This window comes from Struthio camelus, chromosome 5 (genome assembly GCF_040807025.1).
Source record: "Struthio camelus isolate bStrCam1 chromosome 5, bStrCam1.hap1, whole genome shotgun sequence".
Lineage (NCBI taxonomy): Eukaryota > Metazoa > Chordata > Aves > Struthioniformes > Struthionidae > Struthio > Struthio camelus.
In genome coordinates, this window is record NC_090946.1 from 25,655,709 (window position 1) to 25,680,242 (window position 24,534).

The 24,534-nt window shown below is 41.4% G+C and overlaps 1 protein-coding gene across 13 annotated transcripts in view; it reads left to right on the top strand.

Moving 5' to 3' along the window:
- The first annotated feature begins 7,407 nt into the window (after positions 1 to 7,407).
- Positions 7,408 to 24,534, top strand: part of FAR1 (fatty acyl-CoA reductase 1) — a 39,294-nt gene continuing 22,167 nt past the window's right edge. For 4 of the 13 annotated variants that reach the window (XM_068945155.1, XM_068945159.1, XM_068945162.1 and 1 more), the window contains exons 1-4: positions 7,408 to 7,538; positions 16,898 to 17,092; positions 21,143 to 21,318; positions 23,953 to 24,132. In XM_068945155.1, the coding sequence (XP_068801256.1) occupies positions 16,904 to 17,092; positions 21,143 to 21,318; positions 23,953 to 24,132 (545 nt within the window). In that variant the 5' untranslated portion in view covers positions 7,408 to 7,538; positions 16,898 to 16,903. Of the gene's footprint in view, positions 7,539 to 7,660; positions 8,326 to 16,897; positions 17,093 to 21,142; positions 21,319 to 23,952; positions 24,133 to 24,534 lie in introns of those variants that run through there. The other 9 variants (XM_068945156.1, XM_068945161.1, XM_068945164.1 and 6 more) reach the window with 8 other exon arrangements.

Below are 24,534 nucleotides of genomic sequence, written 5' to 3' on the forward strand. Positions count from 1 at the left end.
CATGGGTGACACTTTGGGGGTTTACTACAGGCCACCTGACCAGGAGGAAGTCGTTGATGAGGCCTTCTACAGACAGCTGGAAGTAGCCTCATGTTCACAGGCCCTGGTTCTCATGGGAGACTTCAACCACCCTGACATCTGTGGGGAAGACAGCACAGCTAGGCGCAAACAGTCAAAGAGGTTCCTGCAGAGGATTGATGATGATTTCTTGACCCAGGTGGTGGAGATGCCAACGAGGAGAGGTGCAATGCTAGACCTTGTACTAACGAACAAAGAAGGTCTAGTTGGAGAGGTGAAGGTTGGGGGCAGCCTTGGCTGCAGTGACCATGAGATGGTGGAGTTCAGGATCCTCCGAGGAGGGAGCAGGGCAATGAGTAGGATTGCAATGCTGGACTTCAGGAGAGCTAACTCTGGCCTCTTCAGGGACCTACATAGGGGAATCTCATGGGGTAGGGCCCTAGAAGGAAGAGGGGTCCAAGAGAGCTGGTTAATATTCAAGCATCACTTCCTCCAGGCTCAAGATGGGTGCATCCCTCTGAGTAAGAAATCAGGCAGGAGACCTGCATGGATGAGCAAGGAACTCCTGGCAAAACTCCCAACAGAAGAAGGAAGTCTACAGAATGTGGAAAAGGGGACAGGCCACTTGGGAGGAATACAGGGACGTTGTCAGAGCGTGCAGGGATGCGACAAGGAAGGCTAAGGCCCATTTGGAATTAAATCTGGCAAGGGATGTCAAGGACAACAAGAAGGGCTTCTTCAAATAGATCAATAGCAAAAGGAAGACTAGGGAAAACGTGGGCCCGCCGCTGAATGGGGCGGGTGCCCTGGTGACAAAGGATACAGAGAAGGCAGAGTTATTGAATGCTGCCTTTGCTTCCGTCTTCACTGCTAAGGCCAGTCCTCAGGAATTCCAGACCTTGGAGACAAGAGAGGAAGGCTGGAGAAAGGGAGACTCTCCCTTGGTGGAGGAGGATCGGGTTAGAGATCTTTTGTCCAAACTCGACATCCATAAATCCATGGGCCCTGATGGGATGCACCCACGAGTGCTGAGGGAGCTGGCGGATGTTATCGCCAGGCCACTCTCCATCGTCTTGGAAAGGTCCTGGAGATCAGGAGAGGTGCCTGAGGACTGGAAGAAAGCCAATGTCACGCCAGTCTTCAAAAGGGGCAAGAAGGAGGAGCCAGGAAACTACAGGCCTGTCAGCCTCACCTCCATCCCTGGAAAGGTGATGGAACAGCTCTTCCTAGAGGTCCTCGCTAAGCATGTGGAGGGAAAGAAGGTGATCAGGAGCAGTCAGCATGGATTCACCAAAGGGAAATCGTGCTTGACCAGTCTGATAGCCTTCTATGGTGGAATGACTGGCTGGGTAGAGGAGGGGAGAGCAGTGGATGTTGTCTCCCTGGACTTGAGCAAGGCTTTGGACACTGTCTCCCATCACATCCTCCTAGGTAAGCTCAGGAAGTGTGGGCTAGACGAGTGGACGGTGAGGTGGATTGAGAACTGGCTGGATGGCCGAGCTCAGAGGGTTGTGGTGATCAGTGGCACAGAGTCAAGTTGGAGGCCTGTGGCTAGCGGTGTCCCGCAGGGGTCAGTCCTGGGTCCAGTCTTGTTCAACGTATCCATCAACGACCTGGAGGAAGGGACAGAGTGCACCCTCAGCAAGTTTGCTGATGATACTAAACTGGGAGGAGTGGCTGACACACCAGAAGGCTGTGCTGCCATTCAGGGGGACCTGGACAGGCTGGAGAGGTGGGCGGAGAGGAACCTCCTGAAGTTCCACAAAGGCAAGTGCAAGGTCCTGCACCTAGGCAGGAATAACCCCATGCACCAGTACAGGCTGGGGGTTGACCTGCTGGAAAGTAGCTCTGCAGAGAAGGACCTGGGAGTCCTGCTGGACAACAAGTTAAGCGTGAGCCAGCAAGGTGCCCTTGTGGTCAGGAGGGCCAATGGTCTCCTGGGGTGCATTGCATTAGGCAGAGTGTTGCCAGCAGGTCGAGGGAGGTGATCCTGCCCCTCTCCTCAGCCCTGGAGAGGCCTCACCTGGAGTACTGTGTCCAATTCTGGGCTCCCCAGTACAAGAGAGACATGGCACTGCTGGAGAGAGTCCAGCGGAGGGCTACAAACATGATTAGAGGGCTGGAGCACCTCTCCTATGAAGAAAGACTGCAAGAGCTGGACCTGATCAGCCTGGAGAAGAGAAGACTGAGAGGCGATCTCATCAACGTGTACAAGTATCTGAAGGGGGGGGTGTCAAGAGGATGAGGCCAGTCTCTTCTCCGTGGTGCCCAGCGACAGGACAAGAGGCAACGGGCACAAACTGAACCACAGGAAGTTCCATCTGAACCTGAGAAAAAACTTCTTCACTGTGAGGGTGACAGAGCATTGGAACAGGTTGCCCAGAGAGGTAGTGGAGTCTCCTTCGCTGGAGATATTCACAACCCGCCTGGACGCGATCCTGGGAAATATGCTCTAGAAGACCCTGCTTGAGCAGGGAGGTTGGACTAGGTGATCTCCAGAGGTCCCTTCCAACCTAAACCATTCTGACATTGGAACATAAAAGGTATATAAAGTATTCAGGAATAGATTTTATTTAGGAATTAGAATGGGATTCCTAACCATCAAAGTAAGGAAACACTGGGGTAATCTTGTAACAGGAGTAATGCAAGAAAATTAGATACAGTTGTGGGAGGGATTATATGATGTGGTTTTCTGCAAAAGGTCAGCTAGATGATTCATCCAGGCTTGGTTCCTGTGTTTCTGTGTTGATAAAAGAGCTAGGAAGAGGTAGCTACTAGCTGGGTTCTAGCTGGTATTTGCGCTAGTTAACATTTTCAGCTTTTCTATAGGGCTTAAAGATAAGGGTTACAGTACCTTAGTTAGTAGTGTACTAAATCACTTCCCTATCCTGCTAAAAATAATGTCTTGCTGCTTCATTGCTTCTTTTCTGCCTGATTTTCTCTACTGCTTCCTAGATTTCAGGACCTTATTTATTTTGTGTATTTTTAAGAGACTAGGCTATAATATGTCTACTCACCACTTGGAATACAAGTAATAAGCAACAAAGGTTGCATACTAGCCCTGAGCAATCTGCTCCAAATAGGCATCCTCTGAGCAGGGGTAGTTGAACTGGATAATCTCCAGAGCTGCCTTCCAACCTCATCCATTCTTGATTCTGTGATTAATAATCCATGTGCTATGTTGTAATCCTAACAGTTGCCACTGAAAAACAATGAATTTAGTGAACAGTAGCATGGAAAACATTCAGACGGCAGTACAGTGCATTCAATTGCGAACAATACATTCAAAGTTGTAATTCCATAGTTACCCAAACAGTTTGTACACCTATACCTGGTATGTGTTAAATATACTCAGGATTAAATTCTACAAGCACACAGAACTCTAAATATGCTCAGTCAATTAATTCATTCGTAAAAGACAATAGCAGCACTTGAACAAAAACTGTGTTATTTCTTTGCAAAGTAAAACTATAATGGTTTCCTCTCTCAAGGGATTTGCTCTAGTTTGAATCCAAAGGTATCTCTAATGTTCTAACTAGCTTTAATGGACATCTGAAAATAAGTTCCTAGATGTTTCCTAACCTGGTTTAACCAGTTTTGTTCAGGCCCTTATCTTTGAACCGTAGTGCCTCAAATTAGAGGACAAATAGTTTTAACTACATTAATTACCATTCATACAAAGCCCCGATTTTGAGCTTCTATAAAATTGTATCTTCCATATCACATCAAAATCAGAAGTACATTTGCAAATTCCAGCCTATATGACTGTGAGTAGAATGTCTTGTAGCTCAAGGATAAGAGCCATTCATGCTCATAACGTCATATATACACCTTTTATAAACACCTTCTATAGCCAGGGCTGTAACTACAAGGTATCGTAACAGTGATACAAGGATGCTAACAGTTTCACAAGTGAAAGTTGCTAGAACATAACAAGTTTGCATGTCAATAGCTGAACAGAAGATGCAGAAAATGCCTGTGTGCGTACTTCTGACAGCATGGAAAATAAATAATTATTTGAGTTGACTAATCCTGTAATGAAACGAGTTACATTTATCAAGAAATAGGAGTGTACATCCATATAGTCCTCACAAGTAACTAATGTGTGGCAAATATGTGCCTTAGTTTATGAAAAAAACCCCTTGATAATATGCCCACAGCCTATTGAAGTAAAGAGAGAAGTAAAGTTTCTATAGGTACAGTGTGTTCATGCAGTAGGGCTGTAATTTCTAGTGATACTTCATGTTTTTGGTCTTGCATTTGTCCTCTGTCGTTCCTGCAAGTGACAACTTTTTCAGTTTCCAAAGCAGGGAGCCTGGGGAACCTAAGCCCCATGGTATAAAACTGAAGATTTCTATCATTTGCTCAATAAAAGGTACAAAGTTCTTATAATTCTTGGCTTTGATTACAATTAGAGAGACACAATGAAGTCAGTCCCTGGAAAATTCTTGTGAAAGAAACAACTTGCAAGTACTGTTTGGAAATGTGAACCAATTTGAAGACATGAACTGGGTCTCTCTCTCTCTCTCTCTCTCTCTCTTTCTGGCCCCCTCTCTCTCTCTCTCTCTCTCTCTCTCTGTCCCTCTCTTTATTTCCTCCTAATTGTATGTAGGTGTTTGTTTCACACTCTCACAGATTACAAACCAAGATTTGGCCTTGCAGGCAGTTTTAATTATTTAGCTATAGATTTATATGACCCTGTGTCATACTACCTCTTTGCATTTGGTATTAGAGTTTCAAATGCCTCTTTTATATTAGCTAATCCAAGTCTATGGCTTCTTTATAATTAATTCTAACTTTCCCAGATTAGAGCATGTTTGTGTTAATGTCTTCTCAGCTTTTTCCTGTGATGAAAAATTCACATTGTTACCTCATACAATATTTGGTACATTCTTTGAGAAGCAACCATACAGTACTGCATTAAAATGCAAATGCCGCACAATATTGTGTCACTATGATGTTTTCCTGTCTGTAAATCAATGTAGGAAGGATAAATTAAATGTGACTTTGAAAGAGTAATCTGAAAAAAAAATCAGATTATTAGGTTTCATGGCATCCCCACAATTACTGAGGTTCTGTGATTATGAAATATTTTTACAGCATTGTGAACTCATGCTCTGTCGTTGGGATGCTCTGTTCTATGAAGACATTTTGTCCTAATTCAGTAAAAGATTGACTCAACCAGCTATTACGTTTTAACATGTTGATATTTTGAGTTCACTAAATAGAACTGTACACTGCACTGATGATGAACACAAACTGACAACACTGTGCTGTGAGTATTCTTATATTATGAGCTGATGGTATCAGAAATAGCTTTGTGATTTAGTGCTGTGCTGTGGTGCTACTAAATCAACCTGTGCTGTTGCTTGCTTGGTAACTTTTACATGTATTTTTTCTGTTTTTCTGCTAGTTCTGCCAATTTAAAATAATGATACTAAAATTGCTTAATTATCACTGTTATGAGCAATAACTTATATTATTTGAGTGCACCAGCTAATACATTGTCACTGCATTATACATGTCAACAATGAGCTACAACAATCATCAAATGATATTGTGTTTATTATAGACAAGGATTTTAGCCCCACCATTTTTTAACTGTTTTCAAAAATGAGACTGGACAAAACACTGCACCCACATTAAAATATTATTAACCTCTTCCTCACTACTTTCATTCTGTGTCACCGAAACTCACATTTTACGAGTGACTTCTTGAAAATTCACCCGAATTTAACTCCTGTAATCATCTGAGAAACTTTAATTTGCATATGCCCAACAGATTTTTTAAAATACATTTTCTGAAGAGTTCATGTGTACTGAACGTATTCTGCAACTGTATCTCTGCACTGCAATGAGCTGTTCCATGTTGGGGAATCTGAAATGAAAGAGCTTCATCCCTGTAGTGAAAAAGGCTACCATATGTCAGCATTTCACTAGAACAAAAAAGAAAAACAGTAATGCCATAATAGCCAAAAGGAAGTAGAGAGATCAGCAGGGATGTGGGTGTTCTAGACTAAAATCTTTGCACTGCCTGATTTACTTGGTTTTCATATATGGCAGACGGTCAGATAAAGCTTCGGCTTCAATGAGCGGGCATTTTCTGAGGAATAATGTCTTTATCTGAAAAACTGGCCACTAACTGGCCACTAACAGTTGTGATGAAGAATTTAGAATTATGTGATGTAAATACTCTATGAAGAAGTTAACAATTTCATATTCAGAGTGAGATTTAACTAGTATGAAGTAAGTCATGAAATACACATATCACAATGAGGAGAAAATAATTACTGAATAGCTGCTCACAGCTGAAGAGCTGTGAGCACAGCTCTGATTCTCATTGACTGGATTAGGCAGGAGTCACTCTGAAAGAGTAATTGCATAATCAATGTTTGTGTTTACAACAGTTCTCATGTAATAATTAATACGCACTGTGACCTGAATTAAGATTGCTTGGACAAGCTTATATAGGGGATTTCCCAAATTTTCAATACCTGATATTTTTACAATCTGATGCATGTCTCCATGTGCAATATTTAGTTGTGAAATAAATGGCATATGGCAATAGCGCACAGCATAATGACATGTTGCTTTGTAGCCTAGTGATATTTGGCAACAAATGGTGATATAACTGTAATGCAATGATATTTGTACTGTAGGTATCATCTCTGTATCAATAGTATGCAGGTGTTGCTGCTGTGAAAACTCCAGCTTGGTGGAAATGGTCCTTGTGGCATGCAGTGAGTTGCTGGGTATCTGTGTTAACAAGACATGTAAAAATGACATCCGTGTATGTACGTACGACAGTGTGATGGCCCGTGCTTTGCTGAAGGGCGATGGGCAGTGTGGCAGGGACCGGAGCAGGCCCGGCCGGCTCCTCGGGTGATGGCCGTGGCAGAGGTGCCCCACTCCCACGGCGCAGCGCTGCGATGGAGCAGCTCCTGCCGCCGACCGCGCGGCGCTGGATGCGCAGGATAGGGCGTGGCGGCGGCAGAGGCCTCGCCGCGGCCGTTGGGGCCGCTTCACAAAGGCGTGAGGATGGAGGCCGTGGCAGAGACAGCTCCGTATCTACCATGTCGCCCCCGCCGCGAGGAGGGCGAGCGGCGAGGCCGCCCCTTCCGTGCCGTGCGGCGGGCAGGCGGCACGGCGGCCGCGGCCGTTGGCGGGGGGCGCCGCGCGAGCCCGGCCGTTGAGCCGGGCACGGCCGTCGAGGGGGGGCGGGGGGGGGGGGTCCTCGCGGCGGCGCTGATGAGAGGCGCGCGCCCGCGCCTGCCCCCGCACCGCCGGGCCGCGGCACTGGGTGGGGCTCCTGGAAGCCGCCAACCCCCGGCGCCCCCGTCCCTCCGAGCGGCGCGGAGAACAACCAATAGGCGGGCGGGAACCGCGCGCGCAGCAGCCAACGGGAGCGGCTCTTTTAGGACCGCTGCCCAGGCCGCTCGCACCGGCGGCGGAAGGCGCTGGGGGGCTCGTGCGAGGGCAGCGCGGCAGCCAGGCTTGGCGGGGTCGGCCGCCCGCGGCAGGTGGGCGCCGCCCGGGCAGGGCCGGGGAGCTGGGGTGCCGCGCGCTGAGCCGCTGCATCCCCTCCGCGGCCCGGGGGGAGGCGCTGAGGGTGGGGTGGGCACGCGGCCGGGCCGGTGCGGGAGGCCGCGGTGAGGGCGGAGGAGCTGATTGCCGCGATTGATGGTTGACGAAAGGAGGGAGGGTGGGGAAGCCCCTCCGGCGGTGGTGCGGGCGGCTGCGTGGGCCCCGCCAGGCTGCGCTCTCGCATGGGTGAGGCCAGAAGCCCCGCGGCGCGAAGCCGTGTCGGCGCCCACTCCACCTGTGGCGTGGGCGGCTCGGCCCGGCCGCGGTGTCCGCCCGCTGTGCGCTTTCGTCGCCGGCGGGGCCTGCCGCGAGGGGCGGCGCGGCCTCTCCTCCTGCCGGGTGCTCCCCGCCCAGGCCGCTCCCCGCGGCAGTTCCCCTTTCCCGGAGCCTTTTTGGAGTTGTGGCTCGTGCGAAGAACAGCATGACAGGAAGGAGGCACGAGTTTCTCTCGCCGTCAGAAAAAACACGCGGGGAGGAGAACTAAAGTCGTCCTTCCTGCCAACAGGAGCCTCTGCTCAGTGAGTCCGTGCGTGAGGAAAAGGGTGGCTTGAGCTGTGATAGCTCCTAGTGTGCGCGGCAGCCCCTGACTCTGTGAGGAAGCTCAGAGTCCTCTAGGGAGCTGGAGCCGCGTGGGTCCACAGAGGGACTTTCTGCAGGAAGCTTAGCTCAAGTGTGGCTGGTTGCAGAGTTGCCCTGCGTTCCTGTGTGAGGAGTAGCAAACTGGTAATTGAAATTTGCTTGAATCCCATGGCAATAGAAACTTGTAATTTCATTTAACCTACTTTATAGTTCTGGCAACTGAGCAGCACGGAAACGTGTGATGTTTTAATAGTTATTTTAAAGGTAATTAAAACTGCAGCACTTGAGTTTTAATACCTGTAACATCCATCTGCCTTGTAGCAGGCTAGAATTTCTGTTCCCTTCTTCACCCTTACCCTCTCCTCCAATGTGTGACCTGGTGCCCACACCTCATAACTGAGTGGAGATACTGCTATTTTAAACAACTTGTAGAAATTTCCAGTCTTTCTGTACTCCTCAACTCCTCTTTCCTTCTCAAAACTGTTTATGTTTGTCAGGAGGCTAGAAAAACAGGATAGAGAAGCTTCACGCTCATGCTTCCTTTTTGATTGGTGTTGGCTTTTATTTTTCCTGGTTGTAGGACAGGTCAGCAATGTATTAGGATATAATTTGCTATAAATACATATGTTAAAGCTATAGATGTAGAAGATGTAGAAGTTGTGGAAACTGGGCTTCTGATTTTCTGTTCTACATGTCTGGAAAAAGTAAAGGTAAACTTAAGAAATATGATGATTAGATTTCAAATACAAACTCACAGTTGTCAGATGAATAATGAATTATTTTAAATCTCAGGAGAATTCTTTAAAAAATTTTGTAGGAACATGATTAGGGAAACTTGTCATTAATTTGCATTGGAAAACTATTGAATTGCACTATGTTAAAATGCTGCGCTACTTGACTGCAGTTTTGTATGACTAATTTTGAAATGGTTCACTTTGACATTAAGAAATTAAATTCTTAATTGATTACAGTTATGGAAGACTTGTCTATAAGATTTCAGAACTCTCTTCAGCAAAGTTAACCCTCTTGCAACTGTTCTGCAATCAGTAAGCATAGTCACTGTTGATGAACTGTGGCTGTTCTTTATTACAATAACACTGGGAGAAAGCAGGATTTAGTGAAGCCTGGTCAAGGGCACTAGAGAACTCTCTTGCAGAAGTAAGTTAGTAAACTAGCGCTAAATATTGTCATTTACCTATCGAATAAGGCACTAGATTTTTCCTGCAGATATGTCTTAAACCATCTGAAGCATTTCAGCCAAGAGGAGCTCCAATGATCAGCAAGATTGATTATTTGGAATTTGATTTTTTTGTTTGTTTGTTTGCTTTAAATGTAAAAGTATGGGAAGATGTGGAAAGAGTCTGGAAGTGTTGATTCCTGGGATCTCAATTTCTTTGTGCGAGGTTTGTTGTGAACTGTGGCTCAAGTCTTTAACTCCATAATACATAATTTAAAGTAAGAGAGAAATAAGATGTTTTATTAATAAAGGATTTTGACTGCAAATGCTGTGTAAACAAACTTGAATCATAAGCTTCAAGGAAATTCTTAAAAAAAGGCTAGCTAAAATGATTTCTCTTGTCCTTCTGAAGCTTTGAACAGAATGTAATTGGGAATGCAGTTTTTGGGCTTATCCTGGATTTTTTTTTTTTAAGGATCATCCTTATCCTGTTTGATGTCAAGATATTGAATCTAGATTTTAATTGCTTGGATTAGTCTTTTACAAGTTTGTCTAGTTTCACAGGTGATTCTCCTTTTTTTTCCTCTCCCCCACCTGATATTTGATATTTCAAAATATCCTGTAGAACTATTCATAAAAGAAAACTATGCAAAATGTCAGTATCACAGTAACAGCTAGAGCAGTAATCATGCTGCTGCTTAAGCTTTTCCTACCAATAATCTGGAGTGAATAACAGAATACTCTGTATGAAGGCTAAATTGGCATCTTTGACTTACTTTATTGGCACAGTGAACAAGTACTGAGTGATCTTGTGCCTTCAGCAGTTCGTGTTGTAGTTAATTTGTGAGGTAAAGTTACTCTGTCCATTGATGTGCATAGCTTCCTTGCATAAGTTTTCTCTTTTCCTTCAGAGATTAACAGGTGAAAAAGCCATGCTTTATGCATCTGCCTTGGTAAACTGTGAGACTTTATTTTGTAATTCTTTCTTAACTAAAAGCACAACCAATATTTCTAAGGTAGATTCTTAGGTAACTTAGATCAAGAGATCTGGAGCTATCGTCCTATTTGGTGAACCCTGAATCTGCCTTCTTTGCTTTCCTCAAACTTGTTTGAAAGCAGTTTGGATTTAAGCATTGGAAACATGGTTCCCCATAAACTAGAGATGGATTTATGTGTTATGATTTATTGTAATAGCTTAATTTCTGAGCTTTCTGTTCATCTCTTGATCTCATTTCTCTAGAATTGCACAAGAGATTTTCTTTCAACATGTACTGAAAGACTAAGGTCAGCTAAGATCAATTCAGATCAATCATTTTCCAAATGTAATTTAATTATGATGTGATAGCAGAAATCTTTTACTTGGTTGCACTTAACCAGCTCGTAAACAACTTTTCTTAATTCCTCTTCAGAGGAGGGCTTTACAATAAAAGCAATATAATTGCAACAAAGCATGGGACCTCTAGTACTCCATTAAGTGGTACCACTCAAAATTTTAAGTCAGCTGGTACAGAATGCTCTCTGGATAGAGGCATAAGCTGAGTGCAAATCTCTAGTAAAATTAGAAATTTGGCTGAAAGAAGGCATGTGAACCTGCACATGAACCACATGCATCCAGTACCTCAAATGGCAAAGTTTTACTGAGATCATCTCAACAATGGCCCACATAGACGTCAGGCTCACCTCAGTAAAACTAAAGGAAAAGAAGAAGCTAAAGACCTCCTGACTCTGGGCGCAGCCCTAACTTTCAAGTATTTTTACAAGTATGTTTTCAAATAGCAAATTAAACAGCCTGTAGCTTGTGCCAGAATGAAAACTAGTGAGTCATAATTTTGATTCTACTAATAATTATTGGGTGGTCATGGGTTAGTTGGTCAGAATTCACTGTCTTTTTAAAGCAGTTGTATGAATACTGTACTTGTTTTGTGTCATTGTCATCTTAAAGGAGGCTGCAGAACTGCTCCTTCAAGTTCTAGTTTAATGTTCTCAATTTTTTTGTATCAAAATGCTGTAATAGAGTTAAATAGTTCATGTGCAGTATTACTCGTTCAGAATGGTAAACCGTTTTAAGTTACACCTAAAACAGTTTAATAATGCTCCTTAACTTGAATGTATATACTGCTGAACATAGTAGTATATCCAGGAAGAATGTAACTTGAACAGTGCACAGTCCAAGAAAAACTTTCATTATCTAACATCATTCTGTGGATAAGAATGAGAATTTTTGAAAGTGAGACTACTTGTGAATATCAGGCTGTACACTCAGTTCTGTTACTGATAGGTTAGTCTCTTTGAACATATTAAAGATTGAGGAATATAACTAGTTTGAAGTGTTTAGTGTTGTAGTTTGAGAATTCTCATTGTTGAGTGTCAGCCACGCATCTGCCCTACTCCACAGAGAACTTGCTGCAGTTGTGGCCCTGTGCATGTGCTCTTTCAAGTTGATTTAGTTTGGTGGTTTCATGTGTTTATCAAGATCATCAATAAAGGAGTGCTGGTATAGATGAAATAGCTTACTGTTAACCTGAGCCCATTCCAGTTATTAATTTAGAAAGTGTGTAGTGAGATATAACTTGTAATCTAGCATACTACCTGATGAAAGCCAAAGACTGGCTAGTTATTAGTGGACCCATTTGATAGTTCTTCAAAACTTAGTTGTTCTAATTAGCTTTCAAAGCTGGCACTGTGTTCTCCTGCTCTTGGAGGTGTGTTGGATTTTCTTGGCTGGTGTATCCTGTGAGGTACTGTGGCTTAAAGCTAGTGAAGAGATGATCTTGCAGAGAATAGATAAGAATGTTAATGATAAGTCTAAAACACGGGTAAGTTTGTCTTTGGCTAGCTGTGGGAAGAATCCCAAATGTTCTACGTGACTGTGACGTTTGGAATAGGTACCTTTTAGGTTAATTTGCACCAGAAGTAGTTTAGAACAGGAAATACTCTGTTCTATCATTTCAGTCTCTGCTCTCATGCTCTACAACAGATACCTTTCACAGATAAGATTTCTCAGTGGATATAACCTTGGACCGTGAGGACAAACAAACTGTCCTCCTTTGGTGATGTGCTGGATAGGTATTATCCAAGTAAGGTAGACCATTGACCCTTGTGGTTGTTGAAAATGTGAATGTTCTGCTGATAGCATTCATTGATTTACTTTTGTGGAAACAAAGCACCAGATGAAATGAGACCTGATAATCACGATATGACCCAGGCTAGTCTTGCTGACAATAACCTTGTTCAGCTGGGTTAAATATTACTTCCTTGCTGCCTGAATTCAGTTCTTCAATTTTACTCTGGCTTGCTGTAGCATCCTTGCAATGCAATAATTTCAGTTCTGTGTGAGAGACTTTACCTTCTGTGAAGCTATTTTGTCATGCAGGTACTTGTGTGTATTTTACTTAAAATACATGCAAGTGCATTCAGGCCTGATGTCTAGGTGGGGTTCACTTCTGAATATACATAAATGTTTCTTCCACCTTTTAGACCTTTTCCCATTTCACTGACATTAGTACTAGGTTCAAGTTGGCAGGAGTTAAGAGGGAAATGAGTTTGTCAGACTATGTCTTGCAGCTCTTCTAGTGGTTTGTTGCTGATGCTTGAGAGGCTGGGAAATGCACGTTTTCTATTTCCAGTGACTGGGTAGTCTTATTATGACTGAATTTGGGGGAAGGGTCTTGCTGACAGGTTTTTCAGTGATAAACTAGGAAAAAAAAGCCCATCTAATCTTGAGCAGGGACATATGAGCATCCCTTATCTAGTTGCTGTATTTAGCGTTTAAGCATCCATTGGAACTGCAGCTTATTTCAGGCTTTCTTGGCACTTGCAAATCAATTCTTTAAGCATCTTGATCTATTTGGATAAATCTGAGTAATGTTCTTTTTTCATGTTAAAAACAGAATGTGGACGACTTGTCCTTGTTTTGAGAGTCATAGAGAACTCAGTGTTTAAAGCAATGAGTTAAATGCTGCTGCAGCATCTCTGAAGGCAAACAGAGCTGCCGTTGTGTGTTCCATAATAGCACTTGCTCAGCCTTGGATACTAGAAGATGGAGAATGTTGGCTTGGATGCGGGGGGGGGTGGGGGGGGGGAAGAGGGGCTTTTTTTTTTTAATCTTTTCTTGTCTTTTACTGAAGTACTCAGCAGTCCTTAGTGTTATCAAAGGACAGTACCTTTCAGATGAGCAGTATCTTAAAGTGTCACCATTGGTTTAGCCCTGAAACTGTGAATTCAGAACTGTTCTAACATCCGTTTCTGAATAGTTTCTCTAACAGTGGTTTTCCTTTGTTTAGGAAAAGCTGGTGTTTTTTCTTTCCTGTGTGACTGAGGGTAGTTTATTTCAAACCCAGCAATACAAGTCATCCAGAAACTTTTGATTATCTGTGTTCTAGAACAAGAACCCTTAAGAGAATGCTCTTGCTAGAACTTTTCAACGCTCAGATTCTCTTCCTTGTATATTATTACCTGTTAGCTCTAAGAATAGCTACTAGATAGGAATTCAGATGTTTTGCAGTGTACATTAGACAACATTGTGTTTGCTAGGAATATCCAGCTCCATGTTTGAAGAGGTAGCTGTTAAGTCATTAGATAAACAGGGAAAATATGTAAAGCTGGTTAATAGATATAATTCAGCTATTGCAAACATGCAACTTGTTGTACTCTAAACCTACACTGAAAGATTACTGACACTCCAGCGTTAAATGACAAATTTGATTTTGCTATGTTGTCCTACAATGTAGATATCCTTTTGGACCTACTCCAGCCTGTTATATGTTAGTTCCCAGTGCAACTTTAGTTTGACCTCTAAATTTATTTCTTCACTGAATTATTTTTATTAGAGTGGTATGGATGGGCAGCTTTTTGTTTTGTTTATATAATTACCATGGTCTCCAGTAATTTATTCCCTTAAAAAACTTTAGGTGGTAACACAGCTAATATAATTGCAGCTATGGGGTAATTCTCTTCTGAGCTTGAACTTAACATTGCATTGTTGGCAACTCCTAACTGGCATATAGAGATAACTCTTCAAAAGAAGGCAGGGGAGCATGCATGGAGAAAGGGAACATTCTTTCCTTTTTCTGAAATTGTTTCCTCTCTGTTAGGGCAGAACATGGACTGAATATTCACATTAGATTTTCTTCATTTGCCTAGATTTCATAAATGTCTTTACCCTTGCTTCACATTTGGTGCTTCTAGGCAAGTCGCTCAGTCCCAGCACGTATTGGTACAGATAAATTATTAACAAAATCCTATAGGAATCATACAGACTTTGTCCTTAAAATTCAGTTTTGTTATCATAAATAGTTGCATGAGTCTCCCATTCCCTTTGAAGGAACAGGAGGAAGACTTAATTTATGCATGGGAGCAAGCATGGAGATTTTTAGGAGGAAATAGAATTGAATGGTATATGCAAGTATAAGGAAGATTAGAGTTAAGGGGAGGGTATGCTTGAAATCAGTGAGTCCTCTTTGCTATTGTCAGAGGAGCAGTAAAGACAACAGGCCAGTATTTTACATTGGACAGAAAAAAATGACTTGTATGAGCTAGCTGGATCTTGTTTTCCTTGGTTTATTGCAGCTGGTATACTTTTGAATTTGATTTAAAGGTTTGTAAGTATGTGGCAAAACTGAAAGGTGCGAATGGGAAAAAGCTGCTCACACTGAACTGATCTCAACTTTCAAAGGAACAATTTTAGATGACTGTACTTTGGCCAGTAGAAATTGTAGCACTTGCTCTGTTTCAAACTTGCTACTGTAGCACACTACCAGGCTTTTTGGGTGTTTCACCAGTAAGTACAGGAGGCTATCCTTATGAAAGAAGGGAATCAAAATAAGATTTTGCTTGTTAAACACAAACGCGTAAAACTTCATACCTTGAAACTGGAGTTTGTGAAGGTAACGCCTCATTTCTGGTAAGTAACAGCTTAGAGCTTGTTCAGAGGTGTCATCGTTATAGGAGCACGGTGTCTTTAATACCAAAGGAAGCTGAGTTCTAGGCAAGTGTTCCAAAAATTTTGTTTTTTACCTTTTGGTCAAAAAAATGGGAGCAGCAAGATTAAGCTTAGCATGCAAGAGCTCATGTATATTCCCTGATAGGTTTCTGCTTGTAATAGCCTGCTCTCTCAAACAGTGAAGCACTTTTATAAGTTGTATTCCTGTATCCTTGGGTGAAAGGTGCAGAAAGGTTCTCATCTGATTTAGCTGTTCAATGTTGTAATTCTTATTTAAGAAAAAGTCACCATCTACCTTCAAGGAGACTAATTTTTTTTTTTTAGTGCAATGTTTCTGTGGAGTCATGTTATCTGTCCCTTTGGTAGTCTTTTGATTGCAGTGATTTGTGTGTGGGGGTCTTGTGGATCTTTACTATGTAAGTTTGTTACTTTTGATAACAGTTATTAGAAAGATTAGTAAACTATGTTGTAAACATAGACATCTGCCATATAGTCTTTTGCAGTAAAAGCAAGCTATTTTAGCAGGATATGGTGAAGACGTTGGTATGTTGGATGTCACAGAATGGCTTGAAATTAGCCTGAGGCACAGGTTGAGACAGAGGTCATTAAGATCATGTTCCAAAGATGACATTATTGTGAAAAATAGAATTCTATCCATTCTTAGACAATTCTCCAGTTTCTGGTAGCTTAATACCAGTATCTAGGACTAGTCATAGTCCCAAACAGTTGATGGGGGGGGGGGGGAAGGATTAATAATCCTCATAGTTAAATTGACTTTTTAAACTGAAGCAAAGCCTATGATGTTCTTAAGCACTCTAATGGGTTTCCATTACTATCTCTGCATCTTCATTTCATTAGAAGGAATGTTTGTGGTGGACGCGTTTTCAAGTGGTGTGAGAGTTCTAAGAGCCCATCTTATTGGGGAGTGTTTTTTTCATTTGGTGAAAAGGTGGCAAACTTAAATTATTTGAGTGTATAGTTTTTGTTATCAGTAAGAAAACAGTAGTTCTGATACCAAGCTACTAACTTCACCTTTTCTGTGGCCTAGCATCTATTATAGGAAGACTCAGCCTGACAGTAACAGGGGACTTTGCTGACACAGGCAAAATTCCAGGGCCGGCAATTGGCAGATGCCTGGCTCCCTGTTTTCAGTCAACATGTTTGAAGCATCCACTTGTGATTATATTTTAATGATATGACCTTTAGTCTGCATGGAGCAGCCACCTAGTGTTAGAGTGTTAAAGGACCATGCACTTGGAGATAAAATATACCAAAAGTTCAGCTATTTTCCTAGGCTGAGTGGGTGTCTAATTCCTTAAAAGTAAAACACTATTATAGAAGCTGTTTACAATTACCAAACTGTAATAAGATCTTAGTGGAGTATAGTGACTCCATAGGATTCTTTGGAATGTATTTGGGGTGTGGGGAGACATCCTGAAGTACTGGCTGTAGATTGGAAGAAGAAAAAAAAAAAAAAAAGGCTAGTAAGCATTTTTCAGTATAAAATTGAATGTTCACATCTGTGCAGTTTATTTAGGATTTCAGACATGCAAAAGATATAGAAGTTTTAATATATTTTTTTTGTAACTTCTGTTAAGGTCATAATGGTTTCCATCCCTGAATACTATGAAGGAAAGAATGTCCTCCTGACAGGAGCTACTGGCTTCATGGGGAAAGTACTTCTGGAAAAACTGCTCCGATCTTGTCCTAAAGTGAAAGCGGTATATGTATTGGTGAGACACAAAGCAGGGCAAACACCTGAAGCACGAATAGAGGAAATAACCAGCTCTAAGGTATGTGTCATATGCTCACAAAGTGCATTTTCATCCATCTTTTGTTTCGGTTCTGTTATGAGGACAACTTTGGTTTATCTAAAGCGAATTATTGTTCAATGCATTTTGTTCTAGCAGAAGTTGAAAGCTAAGATCTGGCAGTGTTCATCTTCTAGCAAAGACAGTAGCAGAAAGTTATCCTGTGTTTAGTTCAGGAGGAGGGTACTTAACTGCAATGTATTGAAAAGTCCAATATCTGACAAAACTTGTTAAGGGAATGTATAATCAAGTGCAGGAGGCAGCATGGACTGAGAGTTGTAAGACCTGGTTTGTGAAGCTGGTTTGACTACTAGCCTGCTTTGGTCTTAAAAAAGTCACTTTTTTCTTTGTGCCTTACCTCAGTTTCTTGTCTATAAAATGAGGATTGGCACTTCCCTTTTCTGGAAAGCACTGTTAGATCTACCAGTAATCAAGGAGATGTGATCTCAACAGGTTATTTAAATAGGTTATGTTTGAATGGAAGACAATAGATTCTACTACAGATAGATGGGTTCTAGATAATAGAAATCTGTAGTAGAATCTATTAGTCATCCACGTCGCTGTAAGCCTGTGACAACAAAGGAGAGGCACTGATGTTCTCTGTCCTGGAAGGATCAAAGTAGGTATCTAAGTGATTTTCCTGTATAGATGTGCAGGTTACACCTACCAATGCAGCATGAGCAATATGTGATTAGGTGTAGTACTTTCTATCTGAAGAGACTTACTGTGTAACAGTTTGGTGGGCTAAGTTGGGAATTCTTAATACATGCAGAACCATCTATCTCTATTGCCCATCTCTCTGTACACAATATCCCATTTATAATGGGAAGAAAGAGTGTGTGGGGAGGAGAGATTTGTAGCATAAACTTTGAAGTGGAGTTTGTTTATGCCTACCCATGTCCTGCACTCTTGTGGGACCTGGCAGTCCAGACTTGAGAAAAGTGTTCAGATGTAACATAGGCTCCACAAAGTGTGTGCTTAGAAGGTCCTTAAAGGAACTTGATAAAAAGAAAGTATGAAGGCATTTAAGGCAGGAAAGGCAAACACTTTAAATTAGGGAACTGAATTTCCTCACAACTCAAATTCTGACTGAAGTTACAGCAGATATGAGGGTAGCTTTGTCGCTAGTAAACTGTCTCTTTTCTGTAATCATTTCAAAACTCTAGCTCATTGCTCAAAAGCATCTAGTGGCATTCCAATGCCTTGCCATAGCATGCAGCAGAAAGAGTTGCAGTGGGGTTCAGTATTAAGATCCATGCACAGATTCTGTCTTTCAGATTTACATGAAACTGTCAGTTTATCACTCCCTAAAGCAAATAAAAGATATATTCAGGTTAAACTCTTTGGCGGGGAGGGGAACAAATATTTCTCACTCCCCTTTCTGTATATACTATTGCCCAAATAAAAGGTGGGGAATACTCAGGCAGTTAGAGGAGCAGCCAGCAGTGTTGCCTGACTGAACTTCAGTGAGGCTCAGGCCTCAGTGTTGCTTTTGGGAAATTCATGTGTTGGAAGAGGCTCTTAAGCAGAAAGTTTGGGATTTGTAAATTTCAAGTAGGGAAAGTTTATACCAGCCCTTGAAGTATAACAGTCCAAGGTATTTTATGAGCCTGGCTGAGCATTTATTGCTGGAACAGGTCCAAAAGATGAATCACTTCGGTAAGCAAAAATACTGCTTGAGGTAGTCCTACATCTTAGTCCCTGGAATAAGAACATAAAATGAGTGCCGCTACACATCTGTGTAGAGACATAGCTGAATCAAGATATGTATTCTGACTTTATCATGTGGTTGGACAAATTGGATTGGAAGTGTATTGTTTAACTGACATTAACTTGATCAAGATGCATCTAAAAGAGTATGAAAATATTTAGCAGGATCTGTTGTCTTAATTAGCCCTGCTGTGAGGGCCCTGCCAGTAATTTCTGACAATTTGGATGGGCACAGTAAGTGTGCTACAGATGTTTAGATACTGTTTCTTGAAAAGTTTAAAATCTAAATGGGTGAAAGTGATGGTCAAGAGGAAAACTGAGCTCCAAATAGCGAAAAATGTTGAGGTTTTTAATTCCATTGGATTTGAGACATCTTATTCCTGTGTTAGTTTGGCTCGTACGTTGTTTGTGCTCTAGGTATTTGTTCTTCATACCCCTTTGTTCTGGTGTCACTGCTAGTACAAGGATTGTGCCAAGAATGTATGACTGGGTGTGAAAAGATACAGAAGCAGATATCTAACCTTCAAATAAAAAATGCCAAACCTGTTCTTTTGGATGTTTTGTTTTATTCTCTAGTGCTTTATCAATGGGACTGCTCGTCTATTACAATGCATATCTCACATCCTTATGCGGTTAAAGGACAGTAGCTTCAGTTCTGCATGTCCTTAGAGGCAGGCACTGTCATTCCGAATATAAAATCATGGTAGGTTGTTTTCAAAATGATAAAAGGCTTCCTGCCCTTAGGCAAGTGCAAGTAGCTGTACTGTGTGAGCTAGGAATTATGAAGGCATTAAATGCTGCCTTGGCAACTTGGCCACTTAAGGTGCATCTCGTGCCTGAGATGTCAGTCAAAGACATCTACCACTGGGCATATCCCATGTTCTTACTTTAGTGTTACCACTGCTACCTGGGTGGCAACACAGTGAGTTGCATTAGCTCACAGTCAAGCTGAAAAAAACATCTACAAAAGTGTTTTTCAGCTGGACCAGCAAGCTCTTACAGCCATGGGGCTAGTTGCTATTGCCAGTGCAGGAGAAGCAACAGGATAATGAGTAATTTAGGAGATGCTAGCCGTCTGTTTGGCAGCTGTACAAGCTTAGACTGCCTTAAGCCAGTTACAACGCTGCACCTTTAGGTTACTATATAGTTGAAAATGAATTATTTTCTTTTGATGCTGTAAAAAAATATATATATATACATATTTTTTTCCCCCCTCAGTATAACCACGTACTTGAGTAGGAGAGAAAAAAGTAGTACTGCTGTGATTTTAATGCGTTCAAATAGACTTGTGTTGAAGGAATTGTGATATTGTAGAGGGGTCTGCTCTGGTGACACTTTCAAGTGCTTTTTATTCCCACAGTCATTTTTTTTTCCCAGGGAAGCTTGCATGGTAATGATTGGGAATAAGATAAGGCAAAAATTTAGTTGTGTGTATTAAGCCGTGTATGATTAGATTCTAGTTAATCAAATTGAAAGTATGTGATGAACTACAGCTGTGGGTAGAAGTTTTTAGTGAGATAGTTGAACATCAGTTTGATAAGATTTTTATCAGATATTCCAACACAGTGAGCAGCCTTTAACTGTGTCTTTTTTTTTAGTGGTCAGAGAAACAGGTATGTGACTGTGGTGGGTTTTTTTTTTTTTGGTTTAGTTGTTTTCTCTTTTTTGAGGTTCCTCAAGGCTTGCTCAACTCCAAAATAGTATTTCTTCTTAATTCCATTTTTTTTTCCAAGCTTGACAAAAGCTTTCTGAACCTAAAAATATCATGAACCCAGCAGATCTACTAAAACTTAAGAGGGCATCCTATAGGTTAGGAAATGGGCAGACTGTTCCCTTTTTTCATGTTGAAAGAACGCGATGTTGAAAGAACACGAGGTAAGTGTTTAGTTCAGTAATTAAAAATGCTTTAAGTCCTGTTGTCTAGTAGAGATCATTCTTCTTTCTTTAGATATTATAAGAGAAATCTGGTTTTCAGGGTAGGTATTAACAAAATTAAGTGCAAACTGAAGTCCTATAGCTTTTATGCAACACACAATATTTGTTCTGCTTTCATCTCTTGGGATAAAGTGTGCAGTTTCCTCACTGAATATGTTCATGTGAAGTCAGTAACATGCTGTTATAAGATTCCAAGCATATTTTTCTAACTGCTATTGATGATCCTGAGAAATACAAATGTATAACTCCCTGTAGGCAGAAAACATGTGTGTGGTGGTGGGGGGAGGATTGTTCTGTTTTTTTCCTCTTCCTCCTTGCTTACATGAAACCTGTATCTTATTTTCACTGGCTATTTTAGTTTGAATATTTAGCTCTATTTTCTGACAGCTCTTTGACAGGTTGAGAGAGGAGCAGCCAGACTTCAAAGCAAAGATAATAGTAGTTACAAGTGAACTTACACAGCCTGAACTGGACCTTAGTGAACCAATCAAGGAGAAGCTTATAGAATGCATTAATATTATATTTCATTGTGCTGCTACAGTCAGATTCAATGAAACACTAAGGTGAGTCTAAAATTCTGTATGTGTTAATTTGGTTAACCAATGGCCTTCAAAGGGAAGGGGTAAATCAGGTGTCTGCATGATCTTGTGAATACTCAGCCTTTCTGTTAGGCTACTTGGTGTACTGTATGATACTTGTGTGTTTGGTTAATTTCATGATCCCCCACCCCCATAAGGTGTTTATCTTTTTCCCTTCATGAAACTTGACTTAAACTGTTGGGCTTTCATTTACCTTTCATAGGTGGCAAGGCCTATTTGAGCCTGCTTTGCCAGAGGTTAGACTTACTGTCCATCAAAAATCCATATTAAACCTTTAAGCAAAAAGACAAATGAGTTATTGTCACTCAAACTAAACAAATTTAAACAAACGATCACTGTACTTTGCTGTAGGCTTTACACACATGCTCACTCACCCTAAATGCCTGTGCCTGAACTGCAAAGTGTTGCTGGAGAGAAGCTGTTGAGGACAGGCTTGTATGATGGTGTTTTGGGAACATGTTGCTCTTCCGAGTCTTCCCATCCTCATACATTACTCCAGTCTCTGGGATGGCTGGCAAGGATGTAAATAAGCTCTAACTATATGCAGTGTGCTTGTTAGTTGTATTAGAACTTTTTTCCCCCTTATAAGAAGAAACATAAACTGTTACTTCAGCTATTTTTGGAAAATGAACATAATTTCCGACAGGAATAACTTTGGCAGAGCTGTATGTGAGGGAAGCTCTAGCACTTGAACTTTTTACCTGATGAACAGGAAAGTAAATAAGGCTCAAGTTCTCTAAGTCTTCAGAAAGCTCTTTAAAAAGAAGAATAGAATTTTACACTGGAGGGAATAGCAAGAAGCGGATGAGAAAGATGTAAACTAACCAAAGTTGAATAACTTTGATTTTTTACAGAAATTCTATTAAGGAAAATATAGATAAAGGACTAGCGAAAGTAAGAAAGATGATGTAAGAACTCTTATTTTCACTTCTGGCACTTGATTTAGTGTTGAAACACATAAAGCATGTAAAGCAACTCAGATATAGCATTTCTCAGCACAGATCATCTTTGAATTGTTACAAATGCTGGCATTACTTCTCTGATAATGCTATACTGTATGCTGAAATGTTTTAAGGTAGCCCACATTTAGCACTGTTTAGCCCTTGAAATGTTAGGGGACTGCCAACCTGTCAAAAGCCCAGAGGGACTTTCAAACAATTGAAGAGGCTGACGTAATGAGCTCTTGATACAGTGAGTCTCTGGCAGTTTCTGCTTTCCTGGAGGGCCCAGTATGTCGGTTAGCAGCAAATAAGAGAACCTCTTAAGAGAGTGAGTTAAGGCCAGAGCATCTAGAAGATATGCTGGACTGGCTCCTTTTTTGGAGGAATTACACAAATTTGACAATCTCCAAAAACAGCCTTTATCAAATACTTATTAACAGGAATAATTAATGTGAAGTTCAAAATACCTAGTTCAGGGTCAGCAGTAGGAATGAAGTCAAGAAAATGGAATTGCTTATTTGAATGCATATATGAATGGCTTATTTTGGAACCCTTCCTAATTCCTCATTGGCTATACATTTTAATATCTTACAATGGTGCATATACTTCTTTTATGACCTCTTTCTTCTGACCTCTTTAAAATGTTGTTCTCCGTCTTCACTGCCTCTTTTTCTGAAAAGTAACTTCATTTATTTGGAGGTAGCATTTCCTAATGATTGCTTTGGGATAGTAACTTGTTTCAAACGCAAGCGTGATAAAGCAGCCTTCAACTTCTGTTCTTGTCTTGGGGGATAAATGAGGTATTTTTGTTAATGTAACGCTTCATGGCAAAGATCTTGATGAAGCTTTATTTAGCAGTGTTCTTGATACTTAAGTTGATTATTGCACTCTATCTAAGAAGAGTAGAGCCTGTAGTAAGTTCTGGGCTAGAGAGAATATCTGAACTGTATAAAATCAGCTTACTGAACAACTACTACAGATATATCTACAATTTCTGTGACATCTGAATATATACCTACCCTTGTGCAGTGTCCTTGAGGACTCTCTTTCAATGAGAAGATGGCAACTTGGAGTGAGTAAGGTGGGGTTCTTGATGGGTTCTCTTTTTCCCCCCCCCACTTCCTTCCTTCCCATTAGCCTTTTGTATTAAGCCTTGTGCTATCCTGCAAGAAGTTACTCGTCATCTTTAAGCCCTCCAGGCCTTCCCTCTCAGATGATGACCTCACTCAGCTTGAGTTAGGAAGTTCAGACATACAGTTAAAACTTTTGACTGACCTGTTTTGTGGTAGCCAGGTGTCCTGTTGCGTTGTTTCCTTTGCATCTTATGTGGAATGTCCTACTGGAGTAGGACTGAGGAGTAGGCTTGAGGAGGTCAAGGATTTATTGACTTTCCCTGATAGTAATGGAGTGTAAAGATGAAAGTAAGAACAGGGTGAAACTTAGAAAAATTATCCTGAACATTAAGAGAAGTTCTAGATTAATACTGGGACATATAGTTCTAAACAGAAGGCTAGGACATGATCCATGGCTTATTTCTTAAAAAATACCTTTACTGTATATATTCATCAGTGAGGCATTAGGAATGAATTGAACAGTTATTTGTTTTCACTTGTGCTTTTTTGTCTCTTTGCTGATCAAATTTCTGTTTAATCAACAGATATGCCGTTCAGTTAAATGTGATTGCCACACAACAGCTTCTCTTCTTGGCGCAACGAATGAAGTATCTAGAAGTATTCATGCATGTTTCGACTGCGTATGCATACTGCGATCGAAAACACATTGAGGAAATAGTTTATCCGCCTCCTGTTGATCCCAAGAAACTGATGGATTCTCTAGAGTATGTGTTGATGCTTCATGAACTACTTCAGCAATTTGTAAACACCTCCTTCCTAGTAACAAAGTACCAAACAATGGCTAAAAAGGCTGAGAAGTGAAAAAACTAGCTTATGCTGTCCTATAAGTCTAATGTATGGCTGACACTTCCCCTTACAGAAGAGGAAACAGGCTGAAGTTTCGTGTTCACTTTAAGCTGATCTAGGTGTGGAGTGGTACTGAAAGGGACAGATGCTCATCTCTGTTCCTGATGCCTCCCATATGCTGACAGTGGTGTTTGTGCAGCTGTATGGTGAGCTGGATCAGGAAACTGAAACAGCTTTTTAAAACAAACAAACCAAAATGCACACTAATCATCTAATATGTAGCTGTCTCCTGAAGACTAGATGTGGAGAGTGTGGGTTGG